At 31.9% G+C, this 24958-nt stretch overlaps 2 protein-coding genes across 2 annotated transcripts; one reads left to right on the top strand and one right to left on the bottom strand.

Moving 5' to 3' along the window:
* Positions 1-276: 276 nt before the first annotated feature.
* Positions 277-3037, top strand: LOC145334476 (uncharacterized). Its single transcript, XM_080179940.1, has 4 exons — positions 277-363; positions 435-541; positions 630-935; positions 2906-3037. Exons 1-3 carry the CDS (start codon positions 277-279, stop codon positions 820-822), a joined length of 387 nt encoding a protein of 128 aa, XP_080036066.1. The 3' UTR covers positions 823-935; positions 2906-3037.
* Positions 3038-11730: 8693 nt separating this feature from the next.
* LOC145333753 (carbonic anhydrase 2-like) lies at positions 11731-24884 on the bottom strand. The gene is made up of 16 exons (XM_080178979.1): positions 24674-24884; positions 23930-23995; positions 23351-23396; positions 22332-22409; positions 20317-20384; positions 19518-19566; positions 18853-18915; positions 18409-18463; positions 17465-17530; positions 16331-16381; positions 15305-15424; positions 14721-14793; positions 14192-14289; positions 13152-13265; positions 12517-12642; positions 11731-11801 (listed from the first exon to the last, which is right to left on the bottom strand). Exons 1-15 carry the CDS (start codon positions 24699-24701, stop codon positions 12517-12519), a joined length of 1101 nt encoding a protein of 366 aa, XP_080035105.1. The 5' UTR covers positions 24702-24884; the 3' UTR covers positions 11731-11801.
* Positions 24885-24958: the final 74 nt, after the last annotated feature.

Genomic DNA, 24958 nt, shown 5'->3' with positions numbered 1-24958 from the left:
ATTTAATGTTGTCATAATGATAGATTATGCAAAACTTACAAAACATTTAAAAATAAGGTTTATGTTTTTTAAACAAACAGAGAAAACAATATATAGTTGTGCTTATGTCATAGAAATCTGAGCTGAAAATTTCAGCAGTCTTCCATAGCAAACCAGAAAATCACATTACACTTTTCAACCATAAATTGATTCTAAATCACTTTGTATATCTTTTACAATAATAATGTCATATAATACTACACTTGATATTCTTTGATCATAAAGGATTTATACTTAATGTTTGAATTTCAAGAGTTTGGAAGCAAATGCATTTTATTGGTAACTCTTCTTTATTTGTTTCTCTTTAACATCACACAATTTAAGGTAACATAACAATATACATTGTAAGTTATCCAAAATATTTTAGCAAATTTAATTGTATATCTAATTCTCAGATAAGACATTTATTTGTCAGTCTAAGTATTGTTCTCAGTCTTTATTACAACTCTACTCTTCTAGAAGATACACATAAAGCTCATCTCAACTTTGCTAAATTTCTCAGGTAATTTAAATTATGAAAACTGATTAAAAATAATCTTTTTTTAAAATTATCAGTTAATCTGAATCTTTTTTTATCATTTTATTTTTAGAAGACAATTGTTAGAAATTAAAACTGAAGAATCTATGAAGACAGAAATTGAAATAGTTGTTGCTGAGATAGTTGAAACTGAACCCTTCACTGCCCTTGGATTCTTCAACATTGAGCGCTCTTGTCTGATTACACTAGTGGCAACTTCAGTTACTTACATCATTGTTCTTTTGCAAGGAGGATTCAAAATTTGAACACAAAGATTGAACAATGCATCATTTTTCTTTGTTTTGTATATTTTCAGATCAGAATGTCCCTTTTTAGATTGCTGTCTTACACTCAACTTTTCCCAAGATGTAGCAACAAGGTAATATTATTAATTCTAACTTATAGTATAATCAACCTAACAATACATACTGTTGTCAAAATCTTTTCTAAAGAAAAGAACATGTCCTGACTTTTGTGATTTTAAAAAAAAAGCTAGTCCATGCTTTTAGTAAGTAGTATATGTAAAATGATCCACAGAATTTTTGAAGTAATTTAAGTTTTTAAAAAAATTAAGTTGTTTTTAAGGTACTAAAGCGCTACCATAAGGAAAAAGGATAAGAGGATGAATACTCACCCCTTTTTCATGGTAAAATACTACTTCCCCATCCCCAAATTTAGAAGCAGACGAAAATCAAAAGCCGCCCGGGGCTTTTTGTAAGTCAATCATAAATGATAATGTGAATAAAAAGAAAAGCGATATTTAGCAAACAGCTGTGGGCGGTCAGAATCAGCTGAATGTTCATTATGAAAAAAATTTCCCCCTTTTTAGAAATCAAAGAAGATAAAGTATAGAATAGAATCCAGGTAGAAGATTCTGCCTGGCTAGCCTGAAATAAAATTGGACCATTTGAAAGACCAAAACGGCTACAAGGCTGTTAGTAAATAAAATGATTTCAGTAATTATTCAGAAAAAATATTCAAAATAAATTCCTATTCCAATAATTTACTAAAAGCCTTGTAGCCAAGCTTCCAGCTTTATCTTCCCTATTCACAATGGATTAAAAAGGAATTTGATGTGCATTTAAGCCTTAAAAAATTTAATTATGTAAGAAAATTTACAAAAAATATTGGTCTCGGTATTTATATTATAAAACTAGGTTGCGCTCTTATGTATGTTTTTAAACAGCTGATTTATACATGATAGCAACTACATCCATACATTAACTTGTGGTAGGGGGGGAGGGGGGAAGAAGGGGCTGTACCCATTTAACTGTCCCTTGAAAATTACAAATGTGGTCAATCATACTTACCAAAATTAAAACAACATATTGTTAAATAACTTTTCATCTTTGTCTAAATCGACCAAGCAGCTAATGCTGTCTCACTTCAATAAGAGGTGTATATCATAGGTGTTAGTCTTAATCAGATACTTATGTTTAAGGGTTAATAATTACCTTCTGAATGCTTAAAATTATTCTAAATAGTTCTAAAGTCAAGTGTGTTACACTACAATACATTATTTTAAATCATGAAGATCAAATAAATTTTTAATAGTATATATTAGATTTTGATAAAAATTAAATTTTGTCCAACTAGTCATTGTGATTTGTACTTCAGCATTATTTTCTTTACTGCGCAAGTCAAAGATTCCTTCAAATTTCCCAGAATTTTTTAGGGTTTTCACTTCTATTCCTCCTTATTCTATGTTAGAAATAGAAGGATTCATCTTTAATGAACAAATTTTTTAAATAAAAATAAAATTCTATGTAATTTTTAATTAAAACATTAAAACGAAAATATCTAATCTAATATTCTTGCCCTAAATATGGAAATAGTAAAAAGTAAAAAAATATTTTTTTAATAATTTTTAATCCTCCCATTTGAAAAGTAGTGGAATAGCAATAAATTTTAGCGCGGCAACAGCGCTGAGTAGGCCTCTAGGCCCACTGCCTATTTTCGTCTTCTAGTTGCTTCGATTCCTCTCTTTTATTTTTTTCTCTATGAGCGCTACAAAAAAAGAAATAATTGTCATTATGAATAAAAATAGTAAGATCTTTAATTTGACACCTTACTTTTTGAATTCTGTTGAGTAAATATTGAAAAAATCTACTTTTAAAAAGATAACAAAACGTTAAGACACGTTCTTTGAAGAAAATGATTGATAAAGAACTTGAAATTAAGTATGCAATATTTATATAATTTAATCAAAACTTTGAACTTTATTAGCTGGTCACGAATGGGTAAAAAAAAATCACAAAAATTAGGACACGTTCTTTGAAGAAAATGATTGATAAAGAACTTAAAATTAAGTATGCAATATTTATTTGATTTAATCCTAATTATTTACAGATTGTTGATACATTTGGATTCTTATTTTGGATTATCTTGTATTCCTGCATAATTACAGGAATACTCTACCATGATTACCAGATATTTTTCATGCAAGAAGATAAGATTGACAAATCATCTCAAATTGCTTATTTTGGTTTGGATTTTATCTCTCCATTATATGCAATATGCTGCTTACTAGGTAAGCTTGAGCAAATAGTTTTTACAATTATTTTTACAATCCACCAGTACAATAATTGTATCCCCTTATCAATCAGTGGTGTGGACAGCAATTAAACTGGGAGGTTGGTGTAGAACTATTAGGGGGTGAAAAAGGAGAATGGAGGCCTTCTTTTTAGTAGCGAAGCTACTCTATAATTCACTTTGTCATTCCGTCAGTCAGTCAGTCAGTCAGTCCGTAACGCTATGGGGGAAATGGGATTTACTCAGCTCCTATAAAAGATAGAATGCTGAAATTTTTTGACAACATTCCCATTATTAAGGAGCACAATTGACTATAAAACATCGTTTGCGGTCGGACCAATTTTTAGCAGGTTTTAGGCTATTTTTATATTTTTCACATTTTTCTCCATATCTTCAGTGTTTATGGTCCGATTTTCAAAATTTTTTCAGTTAGAGATATCAAAATTAAATTTCCAGTCGTTTAAAGAAACAACCATGAAGGCCAGACTGCCTTTTTAGCAGGTTTTAGGCTATTTTTATATTTTTCACATTTTTCTCCATATCTTCAGTGTATGGTCCAATTTTCAAAATTTTTTCAGTTATAGATATCAAAATTAAATTTCCCGTCTTTTAAAGAAGACAACCATGACGGGCAGACTGCCTTTTCAGCAGGTTTTAGGCTGTTTTTTTTATATTTTTAACATTTTTCTCCATATCTTCAGTGTTTATAGTCCGATTTTCAAAATTTTTTCAGTTGTAGATATCAAAATTAAATTTCCCGTCTATAAAGGAAATAACCATGACGGCCAGACTGCCTTTTTGGCAGGTATTAGGCTATTTATAAATATATTTAACACTTTTTTCCATATCTTTAGTGTATATGGTCCGATTTTCCAAGTTTTTAAAGTTTTTAAGGATTTAAAAATTTAATTTTTTGTCGTTTTAAGAAAACAACCATGGCGGCCAGACTGCCTTTTATCAGGTTTTTGGCTATTTTTATAAGTTTTACATATTTCCCAAGATCTTTGTTTATTTTGATCCAATTTTCAAACTTTTATGGGATATCTGTATCAAAATAATTTTTCCCATTGTTATGAGCATCTTTAATATAATTTACTTTGACTATCGTCATCATACAAAATAAAACAAGGTTTCATATTTATTTTATCCAATAAATCTATTCTTGATTTTAGTAAAAACCTTTTAAATCTACCTGTACGTATTTCCATCTACGATTTTTTGTGCTTCGCTACTTATAGATGTTGTCATCCTTGTTTTATATTTTAATGGGGGTATGACACCTCTCTGCACTCATCTAATCACCACACTACTAGTTTTGATTTAAGATATTTCCTTATAAAATACCTGCAATGATAGAAAAGAGATTGATTATCAAGTGTAAAACTAATAATTAATTGAGGTTATATTAGGAATACACGAAAATTTTTACATTTTGATCATCTTTTTTAGGTTCATACCAACTTGGCTACAGCACTAAAACCATTGTGGATGAAATTAAGAATGATGGTTGGCATTTCTTACAGCGCCCTCTCCTGAGTACTACAATTCTGATCATTGCTTGTGTTCTTGTTGGAATAGTTTTTAAAGAATTCTACTTCAAAAAGGAATGGTATTTTTTCCTTGCATTTGTGTTCAGCTATTTAGTATTTGTCCTTTCAGGTAGATATAATCCTTATATAAAGTTAACAGGATGTCTGTCTGTCTCAAAATATGGCTCTAAGGCTCTATGGTCCTAAAATTTTTTCAGGTAGGGTACCTTTGAAACCCGCTCCCAAAGAGAATCACTTCTAGAAACCCACTACAAATTTAAGGAACGTATCCACCCCCAAACACCTTATTAAGATTGACTCAACACCAATAAGTAAAATAATGATATTTAAATTAATTTTTACATTTTTATTTTAAAGGTTTGATGGTGATGATGACAGTATCAGAATACACCACATGGATTAATAAGGTAATTTTATGAACTGTTAAAAAATAAGCTAAAAATACATTCCCTAATATTAAGGGATAAGATTCCTTACACAAATTAAGGTAACTAAAGTAAAGGAATAGATGGAGCATGAGATATTTATATAATTCTATCCTCGGGGGAGGGATCCTTTCCGGATTTAGTATTGGGTTTTAAAAACAGCTGATAGCTTCGGTAATATAAATACAGGATGGTCCCTACTTAATAAAAGCAATTTCTTAGCAACTAAAATTGGTATCTGCCATTTGGGTCAGGTAGTTGTTCAGATTATTCAATTATATACATACATACATCTATTTGTACTAATACCTCCTCCTAGGGACAAAAAAAAAACATTTTGATAGGAAAAATCTTCAAATTTTAAACTAAAATTCACCCTTGTTTAATCCACTCATCACATTTCACATTCCTTAGAATCTTTACACACATTGATATTTTGCAGAAAATTGACCAAGTGAAGATGATCCCACAGTTAGAAATATCAGTAAATAAATATCAACAACTTCATCAAGACATTATACAGATTAAGGAATATAGTTTGAATTATAGAAATAGTTTCATCTTTTAAAATTAAAAAAATAATGAGGTCCAACATTATAGTAAAAGTATTTCAAATGATTCATATTCTTTAAAAAATATCTTAATAGTATGGTCAGGGATAAGGGATGGGAAACGTAGGAAAATATTATTTCAGGCCTATTTCAAGCCTAGGCCTATTTCTAGCCTAATAAACCAGTTTTGGGATAGCGCAGTGGTTCGTATAAAATGCTAATGAAAAAGCTGTGTGTGTGTGTGAAGATAAAGTAGAGAATCAAATTCAGGTAGCTAGTTTAAAGTAAAAAACATAACTTTTTATAAACCTGTATATTAATGGCTTTTGTTAAAATGAAGTTTTTTCTCTCCCAAAATTTTTTATCTTTTACTTTGGTAATTTGAACTGTCAGAAAGCTATCGTTGGGTTTCCCTCAGACAGATTTTAGTTTGTATTATTTGCATTTTTGTTAATGAGTAAAAATTTTATTTGAAAATTTCATTGCTAATTAAAATTCAAAATAAATAAATAAATATGCACTTGGGTAACATTCTATCAAGTTCTTTGGATTCTATAATGTAATGATATATCTGTACTGTGTTGTATTGTACAAAAATTAGGGTTAAGGTGGTGTATCAGTTCCGTACTAAATTTTTAAAATTCAAAATACAACATCTAATTTATAAACTACCAAATGAAAATTCGTAGCTACCTTCTTTCCAAAAAAATAATCCCGTTATTTTTGTTTTTTCTATATGGCCCTTTTTTAATGTTTAACTCTAAGCAGATTTAATAATTAAACTAATGTGATCTAACACCATTTGTATTTATTTTTTCGTAGCAGACGAAATCATTATTTTTTCTAGAATTGTCTGCTTGTAAAATTTCCGCCATCTGTGATTTGGGCTTGTTTTGTATCAACCAATCACCAATTGGCGCCGCCAATTTAATTTATGGCCAGGTTTCCTATCCCTTATCCCTGAGTATGGTTATTACACATCTATAATTTCTATAAAATTAGAGAGGATTTGGGTTTCTTCTGTTGATAGGAAATAATCTTATTTAGATTTTTAAAAAATCCTAATTCTTTGGGTGCTTCTGGACCCAACTAAACATAACTTAAACAAAATTCTAATATACAGGGTGTCCCTCGTAAACTGGTTTTTTCTAAACGCTTATTACTCCCTTAATATTTGAGCTATCTTAGAAAACTAAAAAGTATTTGGCAGCCTACTACTGACCATTTAATGATATAGTGATGAAAAATCCGCAAAAATAACAGAAAAAAATCTACAAGGTAATACTTAACAGGCTAATTTTAGTGAATATAAGACTAATCCATAAGAAAAATATGCCTTTGTTAAATTTAAAAGCAGCTGGTGGTCAAACGTTGGATCAAAAAGACTTACTCCAGACATTATAAGAACTGGCATTGTAGTCTAATTAAAAAACCTGGTATATTTCAGGCTCTTGCGTGCATTTGAAGCGAGCTCACATGAAAAATTAACACAAAAGACCAATATTATGCCTATTTTTACATATTTTTCACTCATATTACACTTCAGAATCTTGAATATTGAGAATTTCTGGTATGCCATGTCAAGCCTGTTCAATTTTTGTGCTTAGAAAGTCTAAGCGACCAGCCGTTTGGACCCTACCTAATCTTAAACTTCAAAAAGCAAATATTTTCTTGTGGGTTAGTCTAAATTCAATAAAATGAACCTCTTATGCAATACCTCGTAGATTTTTTCCTGTTTATTTTGTGGATTTTTTATCATTACCCAATAAAATGGTCAGTAGTATGCTGCCAAATACTTTTTATTTTACTAAGATAGCTCAAATATTAAGGGAGTAATAAGCGTTTAAAAAAAACCAGTTTATGAGGGACACCCTGTAGTTTTCTACATTAGGGTGAGGGAAGGCTTATCCGTTAATTTTTTTTTAGTTTTTTGAAGAAAAAATGGCGTAAATATTTTTATTTCAAGTGAAACCAAGATCATTAGAAAGCTTACGGAAAAGACTAACAGGTCCTAAAAGGACGTTATCCTAGTACTTTTAGAAGTTTGTCATAATTTGACACAAAGGCATTACCGAATAGTACCCCACAGGGGGGCTAAACCGGTAACGCTTTTTAACCTAAAAATATCGATGAAAAACGGCCAAACGGGCAGTGAAACATGATTAATCATATTTAGTATAGGTTATTGGGATTATTCACAAAAATTTTAATAAGGATCGGACTATTCCTTCTATGTTAAAAATAATTTTTTAAAAGATGAGAAATATCATATTTTTCTTGTAAAATTTTCTTTAAAGATAAAATTTTTAATTTTTTTATAAAAAAAAAACCTATTCTATTCACTTTTTGGCCTAATTCTTTAAAAGCCCATATTGAATTTTAGATTTTACCAAAGAAAACCTGAAAATTTATCTTAAAATTGAATTAGATTTTTTTAAATTACAGGAAAATGACCCGCCGCCAACTCTGGTCATTTTTGAAAAGAAATATTAACTCTATTCTAAAGCTCTCAACGAATTTGGAATTTTTAGTTAAAAAGGTTTTTACGGTTCAGTTCTAGGTCTTACCAATTTTTGTGTAGGTCAATCTTTACACACCTACTGAAAAATTTGTGAAAATTTTTTTTGTCCGACCTTGAGACCTAATTGTACCCTTAAAATTTATCTAACAAAATTTTCTAATATTTTGTAGGCAACATTATCACTAACAAATTTGATATAATGATTTTTTCTTCATTCAAAAGGAACATTTTATGAAGGTAGGTAAAAAATTACCGGATTAACCACTTACCGGTCTATGCCCCCCTTTACCCTAAATATGGGATTATTATATTTTCCACTGTTGTTAACAACCATTTTCACATTCACCCTTTAATTCCAAATGATGAAAAAGTAATGAATTCTTAATGTAAATAAGATTATTGCATCAAAAAGATTTTGGATCTAAATGTATTTTACTAACTGTTCTACTTTATATTTTCCTGCAGTTGTTTTTCTCATCCTTTCAGGTTATTGTTATTTTTTCCCTAACAAAAGATTTCTTGTCATTAACTTTGAAATACTCATTAGGGAATACTTTGTGGAAGTAATAAATATAGTCTAGATACATTCTCTCTAAATCAGCCTATAAGATAACAGTGGAGGAATACTCCAGCCATATTATTGGTTAGAAATGTACAGATTTAAGTTCAAAAGGGCACTTAGCTTTTTGTCATTTAAACATATAATGAGTCAGCTATATATTAAATAGTCAATTCATAGGTTAAAGCTTTGCTTGGGTAAAATTTATTTCCATGTAAATTGTAAAGCATATGACATAAAATATAAAAAGTAAGCTTTGAACAGTTGAGTTTCTTAGGATAAAGCTTGCTTTCAAAATATTGTATAGTTAAAACAATTTCCTCGTTTCTATCATTGGAATGAATCACATAAACAAAGGTTTGCTTGCTTAGAATCACTTTTTAAGTTTGATGGATTATAGTGCCGGATTGACCATCCAGATCTTCAATATTTATTATGTAATTAAATGAAAACCTCAATCAAAAGTTTAGCGTCTATGTATATATTATATTAATCTTTGCCTTAATATAGGTTAGACATTTAATGAGCATTCTTTTTGTTCTTTTCAACCTACTTTATACAACATCTTTGCTGGAGGATACACATGAAAGCCATTTAGATCTAGGACCATATCTCAGGTAAATTATATATTTCATTTTCGAATTTTAAGTTAATATTTAACATAATCTTTAAATATAGATATACATGGTGCATTATTTGGAAAGTATACCACTTTTCTACACTACCTCACCGATTTTGGTAATACTCTATATTTTGGTCCATTGGGTGATTCAAGGATGATGGTGGGCCAAAAAAAAGTTTTAGAGTCCCTGGATGTCTAGATATTTAGCTATCTATGAAGGTAGGTAACAAAAATAAAAAAACACCCATATTTTCACAATTTTAGAAATTTATTTTTTCATCTATCTTTCATCCAACCTATACATTTTATACACCAAAATGATTGTTTATTCCTGTAAAAAGCACACATAATGCTATTTTGTCCAAAACTCTAGTTTTACAGGGTGTCCAACATAAAGTGTATTTTGGATATCTAGCGCAATACCCAAAATACCTGTCCAAAAAAAATCTTTTTGCTTAAATAATGTATTTTATATGTGGGCATATGTGGAATATAACGGTTTGGAGCACTTTGGACTATAAGATTTTCAAATTTCACTTTGGGAAATATAAAAATGTGATTTTAAACAACTCCTTCCCTCAAAAAAGGGACAAAAACCACCATTTTTGGAAAATATGCACAGAATGTCCCAAAAGTGTGAAAATTTATAAATATAGGCACATATTATTGTTATAAGTCAAAATCTGTATATATGTGGTAATACAACAACCAGACGGACAGGCAGTTTACAGAGTTGCTACGCTGTGACTTATGATAACAAACCCACTGCACTAATCTTATTATATCACCATCTATCCCATGACCGATGTTGACCCCGCTATCTAGCGGTCAAACTGGCCTGCCTAAATGTGGGGAGGGGACTCAAACATGCAACTATCACGCGTCCCTCACGCGCTTATATAACCGGGAGGCGCTGCCTCCCCTTTTACCACCGCTGCCCCCACAGCCTGTCTACCGCCGGGAGCTAAGCCCTAGCGTCCCACACCCCCTTCAAACCTAACCATTGTTATAATCTGTTGTATATATATAGTAAACATTGCTTGTAAATATTATTCAGTTAAATATATAATTTCTGTATGACTAAATCCTGCTAGTTTGTTTTGGTAGAATAATTCAAGGCTAGGGCTCGTTGAATCCGAACTCGTTACCCCGTGGGCCGAGAACGCTCGGCTTACCAGATATATATGACAGTTTAAGTAACTTCAATAGAAAAAAATGGTGTATAGGTTGGATGAAAGATTAACGAAAAAATTTATTTTTAAAATTTAAAATGAGTTTTTTAAAATTTTTTTTGGCCATCCAGTATTCTTGAATCACCCAACAGACCAAAATATTGAGTATTGCCAAAATCGGAGAGGTATTGCAGAAAAGTGGTACACTTTGCAAATAATGCACCATATATAACCCAGTCAAAAACCCAGCACCATTGTTAAGAACATTTTTTTGTCTGGTGGCAAATTGCTTTTTTTTTATTTTGTAGCGACTTGGTTGTGTTAATATTCCTGACACTATTGGCTGATATTCAAATACCCAATTCAAAGTTAGCACTAAGTCCACGGGGTGAGGACATAGTTATTTAACCCCTTCCACCTCTATTGTTTTACTCTAATGTATTTGGTGAATTTTTATTTATCTAATTTATCATATTTTTTGTACGTTTATATAGAAGGAGGTTGATTGAAACTAAACGCAATGAAGATCTAAAAGAAGAAATTGAGATTCTGATTGCTGAGATAGGTGAAACTAAACCTTTTTCTGCTATGGGATTCTTTAACGTTGAAAGATCTTGTCTGATAACAGTGTTGGCAACTGCATTTACTTATGATATTGTTCTACTTCAAGGAGTTTGATGAAGATAAATTTGGCTAATTTTAAACATTTTAGGGTCTAGTGCATAAAAGGTTGCTTAACTTTTTTTTATACAAATCTAATTTTAAAATAGCTTTCCAAAATTTATTATTAGAATTTTTGGAAATTGAATTTCCTATCAAATGAAACATTCCTTTTTCCCTGGTAATATTTTAAAGCCATATAACGTGCACAGAAACAAAAAGATAAAAACCTCCTTAAACCATTTCTTACACACAGAATTATTTAAAGCTTTGCTCAAGACATTACTCAAAACTTTTTTTTATGATTAGGCTCTGTCCGTACTAGAGTCTATAAATAAAAGCCATTTTAGTATGTTAGAATTTTTCCATGGATTTTAAATTAAATTATTAATTTAGTTCAGCTATTGAGTGTGATTTGAACATGTTATTTTTAACTTAATACAATAATTTCATATTAAGTGTCATTGTATATATGTATAAATCTCGAGTCTAATAAAATTAAGAGCCCTAAAACACATTGACTTTGAGCGTATAGAGTTAACTTTAGAGTAGCAGAGGTACAACTTAAAAAACACAAAACAATTTTGATATAGAATTTATTTGCTTGACAAACAATACATAAAATCAATAAAACAAACTTCCATACTAATCACCTGAAAAAAATATATTTTAAAGTTAGAACTTTAATAAAATATTATTTTTAGGACTGGTCTACAAATAAATATAGAATTTAAAAATCAAAGTAAAAACACAAATAAATTCTTAATTCTATTAATGCATTTTTAAAGCTATATAACAGGCATGAACATCCCCATTAATGATACACAAAATTAACCCTTAAATAGATTACAATTAGTGGTTGAAACTTTTGAATACTCAACTTAATAAACCAACCATCAAAATTACCAAAAGTTATTAACTCCACGAATAAGGCAAAACTATAGAAATTTGGAGCCCAATGTCCCCTCTCTTCCGGCTATAGAGCATTAAATCTGCGTTCATAATCTTTCTTAAATGTTGTAAAAGGGGTTAGTTGCAAGAAGTGCATTTAACAAGTTTGATAGCAAGCATAAGTTACAAGAATACAATCATATAATTTTGTATTACATTAAATAGCTAGCAATCCATGTAGCTCCACCAAAATAGTCTTACTGCGGTTTTAGTAAAAAAAAGCCATTTATGTTGCATATATCATAAAATATGTTTTTCAAGTCTTGATATTTTTAAAACTACCTTGTAAAAAGTCAAATTCTTTTGAATATATGTCCTATAGATGTAGTTAAAATCATTAAACAGGAAAATAGTATGCAGTTTAACGTTTAACGTTTAAATGCATTTCATACAACTATCCCTTTGCATCAAACATACCTAGCCTCTTCTTGGTGGTGGTGCACGCCCTGGATATGGGGGAAGATGCTGGTGCTGAGCTGGTGGCTGTTGGGCCTGTTGTTGTTGTTGTTGTTGCTGCATCTGCCTCAGATATTCTTCAGGGACCTGAAATTACATAAAAGTAACAAAATTGCTTATCTGTCTATAAGTCTGTCTTTGTGTTTGTATCGTAGGACCAAATGCTAAACTGAAATAGTTCTCCTTTACAATATAACTTTCATAAATCCTGGAAATGTGTTTTGGGGGGAAGAAACCCCAATACCATCTAAAGTGATATAGTTACTACATCTGTAGAAAGAAATTGCCCCACTTTTTTTCCCTTTTACTCTGCAATTCCAAAATTTAAGAGAATTTGACTTCTTCCCCACGCAAGTGCCCCTAGAGGAATCAAGGGGCGTAGCTGATAGTTTCGTGATAAAATAGATTGATAAAGAAATTGAAACAAAATACTAAAGTTGACGAGGACATTTAAAAAACAAAGAATGTAGAAACCTAGAGGGGTATATTCATTCCCCTTCATTTTTTTGCCACATAAACTTTACTTCCGCATGTACACAGAAATTGTTATAGGTATTGGGCTGGTTATATGAAGGGGGGCAATAATAATTAGTTACCTGTCCAGGAGGTGGCATCATATGGGGAGGGAACTGAACTCCTGGGGGCATCTGGGGAGGGTATTGGGGTGGAGGGGGAAGCCTATGCTCTTCGCCGTCACGGTATTGCAGAACCTAAAAATTTTGAGCGATTAATATAAAGAATTGATTAACAGAACAACTAAATACTATGAGCATGTAGTACAAAGGTCGTGCAATCCAAGGGGTTAGTTGTCTGCAGGATATTTGAAAGCGTAATCATGCACAAGTGTAACAAGCAAGAGATACATTATAATAAGATCTAATTAAATTATCTTAGAGACTACTTATACACTGATAGTCAGGAAATGGTTGAAAAAGCATTAAATCATGAACATGTACAACTTGAATCAAATGCAAGACAATATACAATGATGGGCAGGGGTAGTTTCTTAGTTTAAGTAAAGTTATAAAGGGTACTATGTAATCCCGCAGGGTTAAAACGTCATTTCACTTTTCAATAAAATCTAAAATGAAGCCATTTGAGAAAATTAGGTTTGAAAATTTAAAGTTCAATTTTCATCTACTAGGAGTTACCGCATAATCATGACAGGAAAATCAAAGATTAGTTATTTAAAATTTTGAACAACTTTGCTTTTATAAAGTCTGTCATAAAACCTCTATATGATTTATTTAAGGCGGAATTTCAAAGCAACTGATAAAAACGGCCATGAATCAACTCACTTCAGGAGTTGTTTTATGAAGAACTTTATAAAAGCAAACTTATTCAAAATTTTAATTAAATAATCTTTGCTTTTCTTGTCATGATTATGCGGCAACTCCTAGTGGATGAAAGTTGAACTTGAAATTTTCAAATCTAATTTTCTCAAAAACGGCTGCATTTTAGATTTTATTTAAAAGTGAAATAAAGTTACCTAACCTAAGGTAATGAAATACACTATGTCCAAATTTAGGTTCTGACAAAAAAAAAAGTCAAAGCACCTTCGAACGCACTGTGCCATAGCGTTACGGAATGACAAACTTAGTAAATTATCGAGTAGCTTCGCTTTTTAAGAACTTACATCTCTAAAGTTAATGGGCTGAGCTGGTCTTACATTTCCAACCAGTGGAGTCTTATCTTCATAGTCAATAACACTTCTCAATGCAGCCAACTGCTGCCCTGGTGAGATATAAAAAATTAAATTAAAAGTTTTTACAAGAGTTAACAAACAAGGAAGACCATATTCATGAGTAGAGAAGCAGAAAAAAATCAAGGATGAGCAAACTGATAAAACGTTGGTTATATGGCAGATGTTCAGTTGCCATAAAAGAAATCTTTAAATTAAAAATAACGTACATCTGAAGGAGGACCGACAGACCAAATAATTAAATACTGGATGCTCTATGTACCTAAGGACAGACCTAAGTGAATTATAAAGTAGCATCGCTACTAAAAAACATAATAATACAGATTGATAGAAATTTGTTGAAATTAGGATCTAGAAAAATAAATCCTATCTTAATATTTTAAGACTTTTAAACTCAAATGATTTTTTTAGCTCAATGGTGAAGGAGATAAAAAGACATAAAACTAAAAATTATAAATCTTACTTGAAAAAGTTTTTACATCCATGTAAACATGCCATAATGCAACTTGGCTGCAAGGTGGGAAGGTCAAGGAACCCTAGCACAAATATGTTACAAAACATCTATAGTATAAAGTAGAACGATGTCAGTCTGAAGATTAAGATACGTTACTGCTAAACAGATTGGATTCAACTCTTCGGGGAACATATCATTACCTACTGATCCTGTGGTATAGTAGTTCAAACTGCTTCCCCCCCCCCCATAAAAAATACCTATTTTTATGTTAGTTTATTGTTTTTATTTAGATACTTTTTTTTCAATCATCTCTTGAGGACAAAAAGCTCCTCGAGGCTAAGGGCGAAGCTGCTAATAAAACAGGTTATAACAGGGCTCTAGGTTTAGAAAAAGATCAAAAAAATAAATATTTAAAAGTATATAATAAACAATAGATCTGTCTTATTGAAAATATTAAATCTTTAAAAATTCATTTAGAAAAACTAAAAAAAATCAGAAATATATGTCAAAAAATTCTTTCATTTACAGGCTTCATATTTCTTTGATTATAATACCAATAAAATACGATAGAATGTCTAAAAATAAGAATTTACCTCATAGAAGTAGAAATCACAGTTGGTGCATCTCTTCTTCTTACCCTCACCAGCAAACACTGGCAGTTGAGCAGCATAATTTTCAATTTTACATTCAACACCCTTGCTGGTTCCACTTATCTACAATAAAAGGGGGGGGGGGGGTTAATGCAACCATCTCGTAATCAATGTATTAATGGCACTTAGAATTCGAATTTCGATCTAAAATTCTGTATGAGTAATCCTTGGTAGGTCTATTTTCCCTAAATCTAACAAAAAAGTTTAAAAAGTAACGGCTAACGGCTCAGCCGTTTAGCCGTTTTTTGGCTATTTTTAGGGCAAATCTGTCATAAATTACGTAGGAATCAACTTTTTGAAACATATTTTTGCTTTAACTCATGTGAAATGATACAAAAACAACATTTTAGATTTTTATTACCAGTAACTACCGGCTAGAACCGTTTGAAAACATTTTTGAGCAGAAAATAGCATTATAAGGAATTAGGTTTCGTGATGATTTGCATTGAAAATAGCCCAAAAAATGGCTAAACTGCTGAGCCGCCAATTGTTAGCCGTTATTTTTCCAACTTTTTGTTAGATTTAGGGAAAATAGACCTACCAAGGATTACTTATGCAAAATGTCAGATCGAAATTCGAATTCTAAGTGCCATTTATACATTGATTACGAGATGGTTGCATTAAACCCCCCCCCCTTTATTTCTTAAAAAAAACTTGGATTTGACAATGTGAGAGAGCTGTATATAAATAAAGAGAAGTTTTCTTTTGGATAAAAGATTAACTAATAAAAAATTTAAGATAAAAGTTTAGCCAAAAGAATGAAAGATGTAGAAAGTCCATTGAAAGAAGTATTTAAAACTTTTGTAAGTGTTATCATAATTTAACCAGCTGCAATGCAGTTCAACTAATTGAAAAAAATTAAGATTAGAGATAAGCTTGGATCCTCTTTACTACAAATTTATTTTTACAAAAAGGAGAGTTTGATTTTGTGCTAAACTTTAAGAAAGTAGAGAAAATTTATATACTTACCAAAGAAAGTTTTTCAAAGAATTCATTTGATGGAAGATATTCATCAGTGGCCTGGAATAAAATATATGTCAAAAAGTTGAAAAGCATTTATCAAAATACAAACATGTAACCAAGTTGAACCTAATTCTAAGTACTAATTTAGGCAAGTTACTGAAGTTACACCCCTCTAATATTATTACACTAAATAACATAATCTTTACAGGAATAAAAGGGATCTATAATCAAGGGATCTTACACACCTGATTTTCATGTTCTATAATAAAGTAAACTCTGTAGTGAGCTAAAATATCTATCTCTCACATCCCTCTCCTTAACCCCATTCTCTTTCATCCTACTGGATAAACTGCCTAACCAATAAATGCGAGGGGAAATTGAAACATAAATAGACAAAAAAATTCTCCAGTTACAACAACTACATATATTCTACATCCATTAAAAGGACTCTCCACAGAAAAATCAACTTTAGATTTTTGAAAATCTAACCTGAAATTATTTTTCTCTGTTCAATTTTAGGCATTTTTTGTTTTTGTGGCATCGCGATCGAAGCCCTTTGAAATTTTTTACCTCCTTTAAGTGAATCCTCCCGCCATTTAATTTGTGCTGCTTTAGTGATTTTTAGCTTCTATTTTTGCCGCCGTTGCCGCATTCATCGCCCTTCTCCGCCGCTACTCCGCTGTACGTCGCTTTTTAATACATGCTCCCCTCTCCCTTGTTCAGAAATTAAATGGAGGCTGGGGGTGTTGTGTATAGCTACGTATGCAATGTATAGCGGAGTAGCGGCGGAGAAGGGCGATGAATGCGGCAACTGCGGCAAAAGATAGTTATATTTGGCAGAGGCGAACACAAAATGGAGGCGGCAGGATTGTCCAGTCAAGGAAGAGGATAAATCGTAGAGCGGCCGGTTGCAATGGAGCAAATGTTCTTTAGCGGCGAACACATATTGAGTGGAGGAAAGTGTAGTATATATTGTTATAGCGGCAGTACAAATAGGCGGCGGACAAAATTTTCAAAGGGCTTCGATCGCGATGCCACAAAAACAAAAAATGCCTAAAATTGAACAGAGAATAATAGTTTCAGGTTAGATTTTCAAAAATCCAAAGTTGATTTTTCTGTGGAGAGTCCTTTTAAGCGTACCTCATGGATGGTTGAAGTAACTACAACAGCACCAGGTACCTTCATGGCCTCATCAAAACTCTTGTACTGAAAATTTAAATTTTATCCAAATAATATAATTATAAAAAAAAGGATTAGGTTGTGTGTAGCTGTGTGTATGTAGCAAAGGATCTAACCTTTGAACCTAAATGATTCTCCATTACAGTAATGGCCCAGACAATATTCATATTTATAGAAGTGAGAAAAATTATCCCCCAAACAAAAAAATGTAATTTCCTTTTTAAATAAAATTGAAAGGTAAACTCAAGTGTATAGGACGTAGCAATTTTTAAAACAAAAATTAAGCTTTTTAACACATCAACCAGGCATTAACTAAGGGGAGGGGGGGGGGGGGGTAATGCAACTGTATCGTAATTATCTGTGCACAAATGGCACTTAAAAACCAAATTGTATCATGAAACTTGGCAGGAGTAATTCACATAATTAAGAGGGTCTATTACAATTTGTTGACAAAGGCCCTAAATATATTTATTTATCAAATAATTCTTTTTCTTTAGCATAAAAGTTATCAGTAGGACTCAGGACCAGATCAGATTTAGAGACATTTATGAGAGAACATAACCATAGACGTCAAAGGGGGGAGTAAAGTGGCGATTACCCCCCCAAACGAATTTGGGGGTGCCGTAAGCACCCCAAAATTTTTTTCATTTTACACCTTCCATTTAAAATTTACCCCTACCCTGGGGTGCCGTGGGCACCCCCAACCATTTAGGAGGGGGTATTTCAGATTTCATGGGGGGTAATTACCCCCAAGCAAATTTTACCCCCGGGATAAAAATTTTGGTGGGGGGGTAAAAAAATTTGCGGCTTACCCCCCCCACAAAAGCGAATTACCCCCCCCCCCCCTTAAAAAAATTTTACCCTCCCAAAATAAAAAGCTTGGACGTCCCTGAACATAAACTTACCTTGCTCTCATAGAAATAGTTTTGACATTCAGCAGCATACTTTGTGCCATTCATTCTAAAGGATAAATGGAGAAATTAAAATTGGAGAATAAACCAAAATATAAACAGAAGTATGAATTTGAAAGAATTTACATATGGGTAAATATTCCCCAAATATAATGAGTAGTTGGTTAATAAGTTTCAATATTAGTTTCTAATTTGCTTATTTTGCTTTCAAGTAGGGGGTCATCCTTAATTATCCACTTTATAATACCTTAGTAAAAGACAAATGTGTCGCTGAGAAATGAAAAAAAAATGCCTGAGTAGAAAATTGTGTAGATTTCTTCAGTTTTAGTTGGTTTTATAGTAAAGTAACTGACAAAAGTCCTAAAGTTATAACTTTCAATGGCAGAGTATATTTTCATCAAAGTGACACCTCAGCCTCCCTCCCCTTCTTTTACTTACAAGTGTTCAGAACCAGAGCAGTCAGTCTCACCAACTCTTATCACTGTACGATCAAACAAAAACCTGCAAAAATTAATAATCTTAAAATAAGATAAAGTGGCCAATCTGCTTATATTAAGTCATTTATAGAACCATATCATTCTTTTTAAAGTTATCCCCGACCCCATGCAATTTATCCTAAAATACAAATAATATAAATAATAAACTACAAAGAAAGAATTTATATGGGTAAAAGTAGAGTAAGGGGGGGGGGGGGTGGTGGTTAAATACAACCATCTCGTAATCAGTGTGCAAATTGCACTTAAAATCCGAATTTAGTTAAGTATAAAAGTTGAGTAATCATTGGTAGGTCATTTTCCATAAGTGAAACAAAAAGTTTTTAAGTAACGGCTAACAGCTCAGCCATTTAGCTAGTTTTTTTTAGCAATTTGCACTCAGAGTACCAAAAGGTTGCATTAACCACCGCCCTTAGATAAACATTTACGGACAAGTAAAAACTTAATAACTTAAAACAATTACCAATCCAGAATTAAATTTCCCCTTAATTAAAGACTTTAAATGATAGTCTATATAAACTTTGTGAATTTAGAACGGGACAAACGGAGGGCGATTAGGATTTTAGATAATTGTAGTTTTCATCACGAGGAAAATGAAGCAAAACTTACTTTTTTGTCTCATCAAATACTGATCCAGTAAGGCTGAGTCTTTCACTCTCTGAAAATAAATTTTACATCAGTTAAATTGCTACACATTTAAGAACTTATAGTACCCTTCCAAAAATTTAGGGATCTGAGGGATAAGACAATGGCCGATAAATTAATTTACATCCACAATGGTAATAAACAAAATTACCCCTCCAGTAGACAACAATTAGTGGTTGAAGCGTATCAACACTCAATTTAAACAACCAACCAACCAACCAGCATTAAATACTTAAGTCCCCAAAGTTTAAAAAAAAAACGTATAAGAAAACGTATAAAAACTTTGTGGACTTGTGTAATAAATAGTCAAATGTCGCCTCTCTCCTCAAATTAGTTACAAAGCTTCACTGGACCTATATCAGAGATTTACTTTATAAGAGAACAATATTGGTATATATTGGAGATATTCTTCACTACACACACAAACATCCTGTTAATTACTATAACAGTTATGGAGTTGAATCAATTTTTATAGAAGCAGAAATATAATCTATGATTATGGTTTGGACCCTCTAAAACTGTAATCTACCCTTACAGTGGTATCGGCGTTGAAGATATCTTCACCAAGAGAAGGGAAAGTAGAATCTTACATTTCAAAAATCGTATCGGCGTTGAAGATATCTTCACCAAGAGAGGGGAAAGTGGAAAGGTAGATTACAGTTTTAGAGGGTCCAAACCATAATCATAGATTATATTTCTGCTTCTATAAAAATTGATTCAACTCCCTAACTGTATAAGGATTGTCAAAGCTAAAAATTTTTACCTGGACCCTTATAAATGATGTTGATTGCTTTATTCTCCTGTTTCAGCTCAAACAACTTCTTTGATGAGCTAAAAGAAAGATATATTGGCATGTGACAAATTTTATTTTTAAGTATGGCTTCGAAACAGATTAATTTTCGGTGCTGGATAAAAACCGGTTCTCATCCATACTGAAAAATCATGCATCATATCGCATTATATCCAGTTTTCTACGTAAATAGAATGTACATTTTAAGATTAAAACTAGTTAACAAAACTAACAAACTAATTTTGATCTTATAATTAAACAATTTTATATCCGCGGAAAACTGTTTATAATAAGATGCGATAAATAACTATTCCATGATAAGTTATTCAGCAATGCATTAAGTTTACACTCAAGTCACTTGAGCTTGAAGGTAAGGAACCAAATTTTCTTTACATTTTGATATGAAAGGCAAAATTTACCTTTTTATAGAAGAATTAAAAATGATTAGGCAAGTTTTATTTTTGTGAAAGATAAAAACTGTACAAACGGTTTAAAAAGCGGGTAGGGGCAATTAAATGTTATTTTGTGGTTTTAGATTATAGTGTCTTTGTATAGAGTTACCATTTTCCATGGAAAAAAGTGAAAAACTTACTGCATATCTGCTAAAAACAGTCTAATATGTACAGGGTGGGGCACATAAATCCGGACTTTTTTTAAACGGCCATAGCGTCAAAACTACTTGACCAATCAGGACGTTTGACCCCACTATAAAAAGCTTAGGTAATGTTCTTTCAGCACAAAAAAATATTTCGACGATTGGGGACGTGTACTCCGAGCTGGCCGCACTTATGTTCAACAAGGCAGATTCAAAATGCGCTGGTGGTTTAATCTTGATTCACGACTAGGGCCCACTAAATCTGACCTCAGCCCATCTGTAGGTGAGGTAGGGTTATAAAACTTGCTGGAGATACTCCTAGATACATAAGTAAGACACTAAAAAAAGACTAGAGCTCTCTATCTGAAATGGCTTGGCCGTAGTACTCCAGCAAAGTGAAACGTGTCAGATTTTAAGATGTCAAAGACGTCAAAAATCGTGAAAAATTGTTAATATTTCTCGGTTCTCGATTTCAACGACCCATATGGAACTTTAAAACTCATTTTAGACTATGGATTGCGCTGACAACCGTAGCTAAATTGTCATGCCATTTTCAAAAAGGTAAAGAACGTCGTTCTAGCTCAACTGTTGTCCAAATAAGAGCCTCCGTGTCTAAGGGTAGCTTGAAAGTTGTGTTAATTTGGATCCTGCGGTTACTCACGATCCTAAGGAAATGTGGCCTCCCAGCAGCCTGATCTTAATTCAATGGACTTTTGGGCCTAAAGCTACTTTAAAGCATGCACCAATAGACGTGCCCATATCACAAAGACCTCCCTCATTGCCACTATCAAGGAGAACTTCGCCAGCTTGGACAGGTACATTTTGACCTGGGCCTGCCGGCGGTTGAGGAGGCGGGTAGAGGCGGCGAATGAGACTGGCGGCAATTTTTTTGAATAATATAATAGTCATATACCTATTCTGCCTCCCAGTTTTTAAAATTCAATAAAATCTTTAAAATTGACTATTTTATGCTCATTTGTTTAAACATTTGAAAAAGTCCGGATTTATGTGCCCCACCCTGTATAATTTTAACATATTATAGAGAAGATGAACTTCAAAAAGGAACTTAATTAAAAGATCCACAACGAACATACTAATGATGATATCTAATCATAAAATATTTTGTTCATCCACAATATTAAAGGAAAAACATAATTGCCATTTTTTTCTTATTAAGAATAATAAATAATCTAATTGATCAGAACTAATCTTTGATGTTATTTTTTAAGTTATGTAATCTGTAATTTTTTTAAAGGAAATTAAGTACTTTCCATGTCTATGCAAAGATAGTCTAGAATACCACAAGATAAATGATCTTTCAGCACGACACATAACCGGTTCTATTCCAACGGATATTAAGCGGTTTCGAAGCGATATTGAAAAATATACTTACTCAGCATTCTGATATTCAATTCTGTCCAGGAAAGGGGGTGTAGGAGCAGGGGCGCTCGGCAGAGAAATCGGGCTCTGACTGAAAAAAAGAAATATTAATCATAAAGTTAACTTTATTAACAAGTTAAAGCTTAGCCTGTATTTTCAAGAGACTAAGAGACTAGGCTTATTAAATTTTCAAAGGCTACCTTGTTATTGAAGTAAGCAATTGTAAAAAAAAAGTTTAAATTGCTTTTACTAGACATTGCAGTAGATACAAGAAGAAAACGCAAGATATTCGTATTGATTAAAATAGTATTTCCTACCATTTTCCAGAGAGTGAGGGGGGGGGGGGAAGTTTTGAAACATTTGTGTAAACCTGGAGTTTAGGCTTAATCTTTGGACCAAGAGGATAGGTTATTAAAGATAAATGATTCTTATATAATGAAATACCCGCAACTTTAAGATTTTTTAAATAGGCCTCCAGGTTCCGGAGCTCCAGGCCGTCTCTGCACAGGTAAAAATGAAAAAGAATTTTTTAAAGAGTTAAAGGTCATGTTATGAAACAAAATATGCACGTATTTTCATCAAATATGTAAATAACATTCAAAAATACAGATACCACCTGGAGGCCTATCCAAAAAAATTTTAAGTTGTGGATATTTCATCATATAAGAATGATTTTATCTTTTATAACCTAACCTCTTAGTCCTAAGATAAAGCCTATACTCCAGGTTTACGCAAATGTGTCAAAACTCCCCCCTTAGTCATTCGGCTATTAATTTAACTAGTCACCAAAGTTTTATACGTTGGCTTAACAACTTAATTTGGAAACTTTTAATGAATTTTGATTGGTTGGTAACTTAAGTGTCCAAACGTTTCAACCAATAAATGTAATATACAGAAAGGGTAATTTTGGGTTTTATCATAGAGGACGCACATCAATTTATCAGCCATTTTCTTATCACATTATATTGTTTTGCATTACGACAAGATGCAAAGATTAAATTCAGGGAAAAGTACAAGAAAGATAAAACTTACGTGAAGCCAGCGCATTCCTCAAAATGTTGTCCCCAAACCTTGGGTCCTAAAACATTTAAACAATTATTAGGTTTTGTTCTAAAAAAAATATAAGCGTTCTTCTAATCTAGGGAGATTTCGGTATGCGAATCAAGTAAGTTATTTATCGCATAGTATTATAGACAACTTTTCGAGGATAGTAAACGAAAATAAGTTTAATTCCAGTTTTGTTACAAAAACTACAAAATGGTAAGATAAATAATTATTTAGTAGGTATGGTGGAGAAGCAGTTCTAATCTAGCAAATATTTATCAGTTTCTGGGAACCAAGAGTAATTTTACGTTTTAGTTAAAGATCAAAAACCACAAAATTTATGGTTTCAAGACAAATTCAAGATAAATGCCCAAACACTCGGAAACTATATTGAAAACAGTTTGAGCGAAAAAAATATATCTGAGAAACAAATTCTAAATGGGAAGAAATCTGCCATGCTAAATTTTATCGTTCTACTCCTGTTTAAAAGTCAAAGAAAAAAAAACTTAAAACTAGGGTTAAAAATTAGCACCCTTTTAAAAATAATAAATATAAAAAAATACTTACCATTTTCACAGGTATAACCCCATTGAAATCCTTCACGGGGGAGGGTGTAACCAAACGCCCCTCCAACTAAAAATAATAAAGGTTTCAAACAAATTGGAATAGTTATTTCTAGCATCGTATTATAAATGTCTTTCCGCGGATATAGAATGTACCTTCGGCACCTCGGGGCTAAAAAAACTGGTTTTAATCTTATAATTGTACATTTTTATATTCGTAGAATGCTGGATATAATACGATGATACAGTTTTTTTCGTATGGATGAGACCCGTTCCTATCCACCGGATTTGAATAAATACGATAAAATAAAGTTAAAGGTCTGTCAGTCTATTTAAATTATAGTCTTTACACCAGGTAAAAAGTATTAATAAAAATGCCAAGGCCGCTTAGTACAGGAAAATGTCCTTTTCTTAAATTTCTGGAGATAAACCATCTATAGTGATAAAATTGACTTTCATTTTTTAGGAGAAAACGATATGATCAATCACTAATCCATTTAGATTATTTTCGAGTTTACAAATACTGTAATATAAAGTAGCAAGGTATTTTAGCTGAAGCTTAAGATTGTCTAAATGGATTTAACTTATCAGGAAAACTCAATTAAATATCTTTGATGGTATTATGCTATTCTTTTAACTTCCCCGCCACTTCGACACTAAAAGCAAAGCAACTTGTACTCGGTAAGGAAAAAGAGGTTTAATTCTAAACTGTACAGGATTAAGTTTATAAAAAGTAATAAATACTTACAGAGCAAAAAGCACAAACTCCACGTCATTCCAAGATCACCAAGAGTTCCTTATCGTACAATTGTACGACGATAACTAATTAATGTCAAAGAAAACAGTTCGATTTAACCTTTCCCCCCCTCCCCCTTCCCTTATGACTGTTCCATAGTTAAAAATTCTAGAACAATCACAGTTTTTTGATGATTAGTCATGACTGAAATTTCATTGTTATACTACATGTATTTCTTGTTTTAGAATCATCTATAACTGGTTCATAAAATACATGTTTGTTTGTTCAAAACAGAAA

This window comes from Acartia tonsa, chromosome 12 (assembly GCF_053477335.1).
Source record: "Acartia tonsa isolate MP-2025a chromosome 12, ASM5347733v1, whole genome shotgun sequence".
NCBI classification, from domain to species: domain Eukaryota; kingdom Metazoa; phylum Arthropoda; class Copepoda; order Calanoida; family Acartiidae; genus Acartia; species Acartia tonsa.
This window is presented reverse-complemented; position numbering and strand designations above follow the sequence as displayed.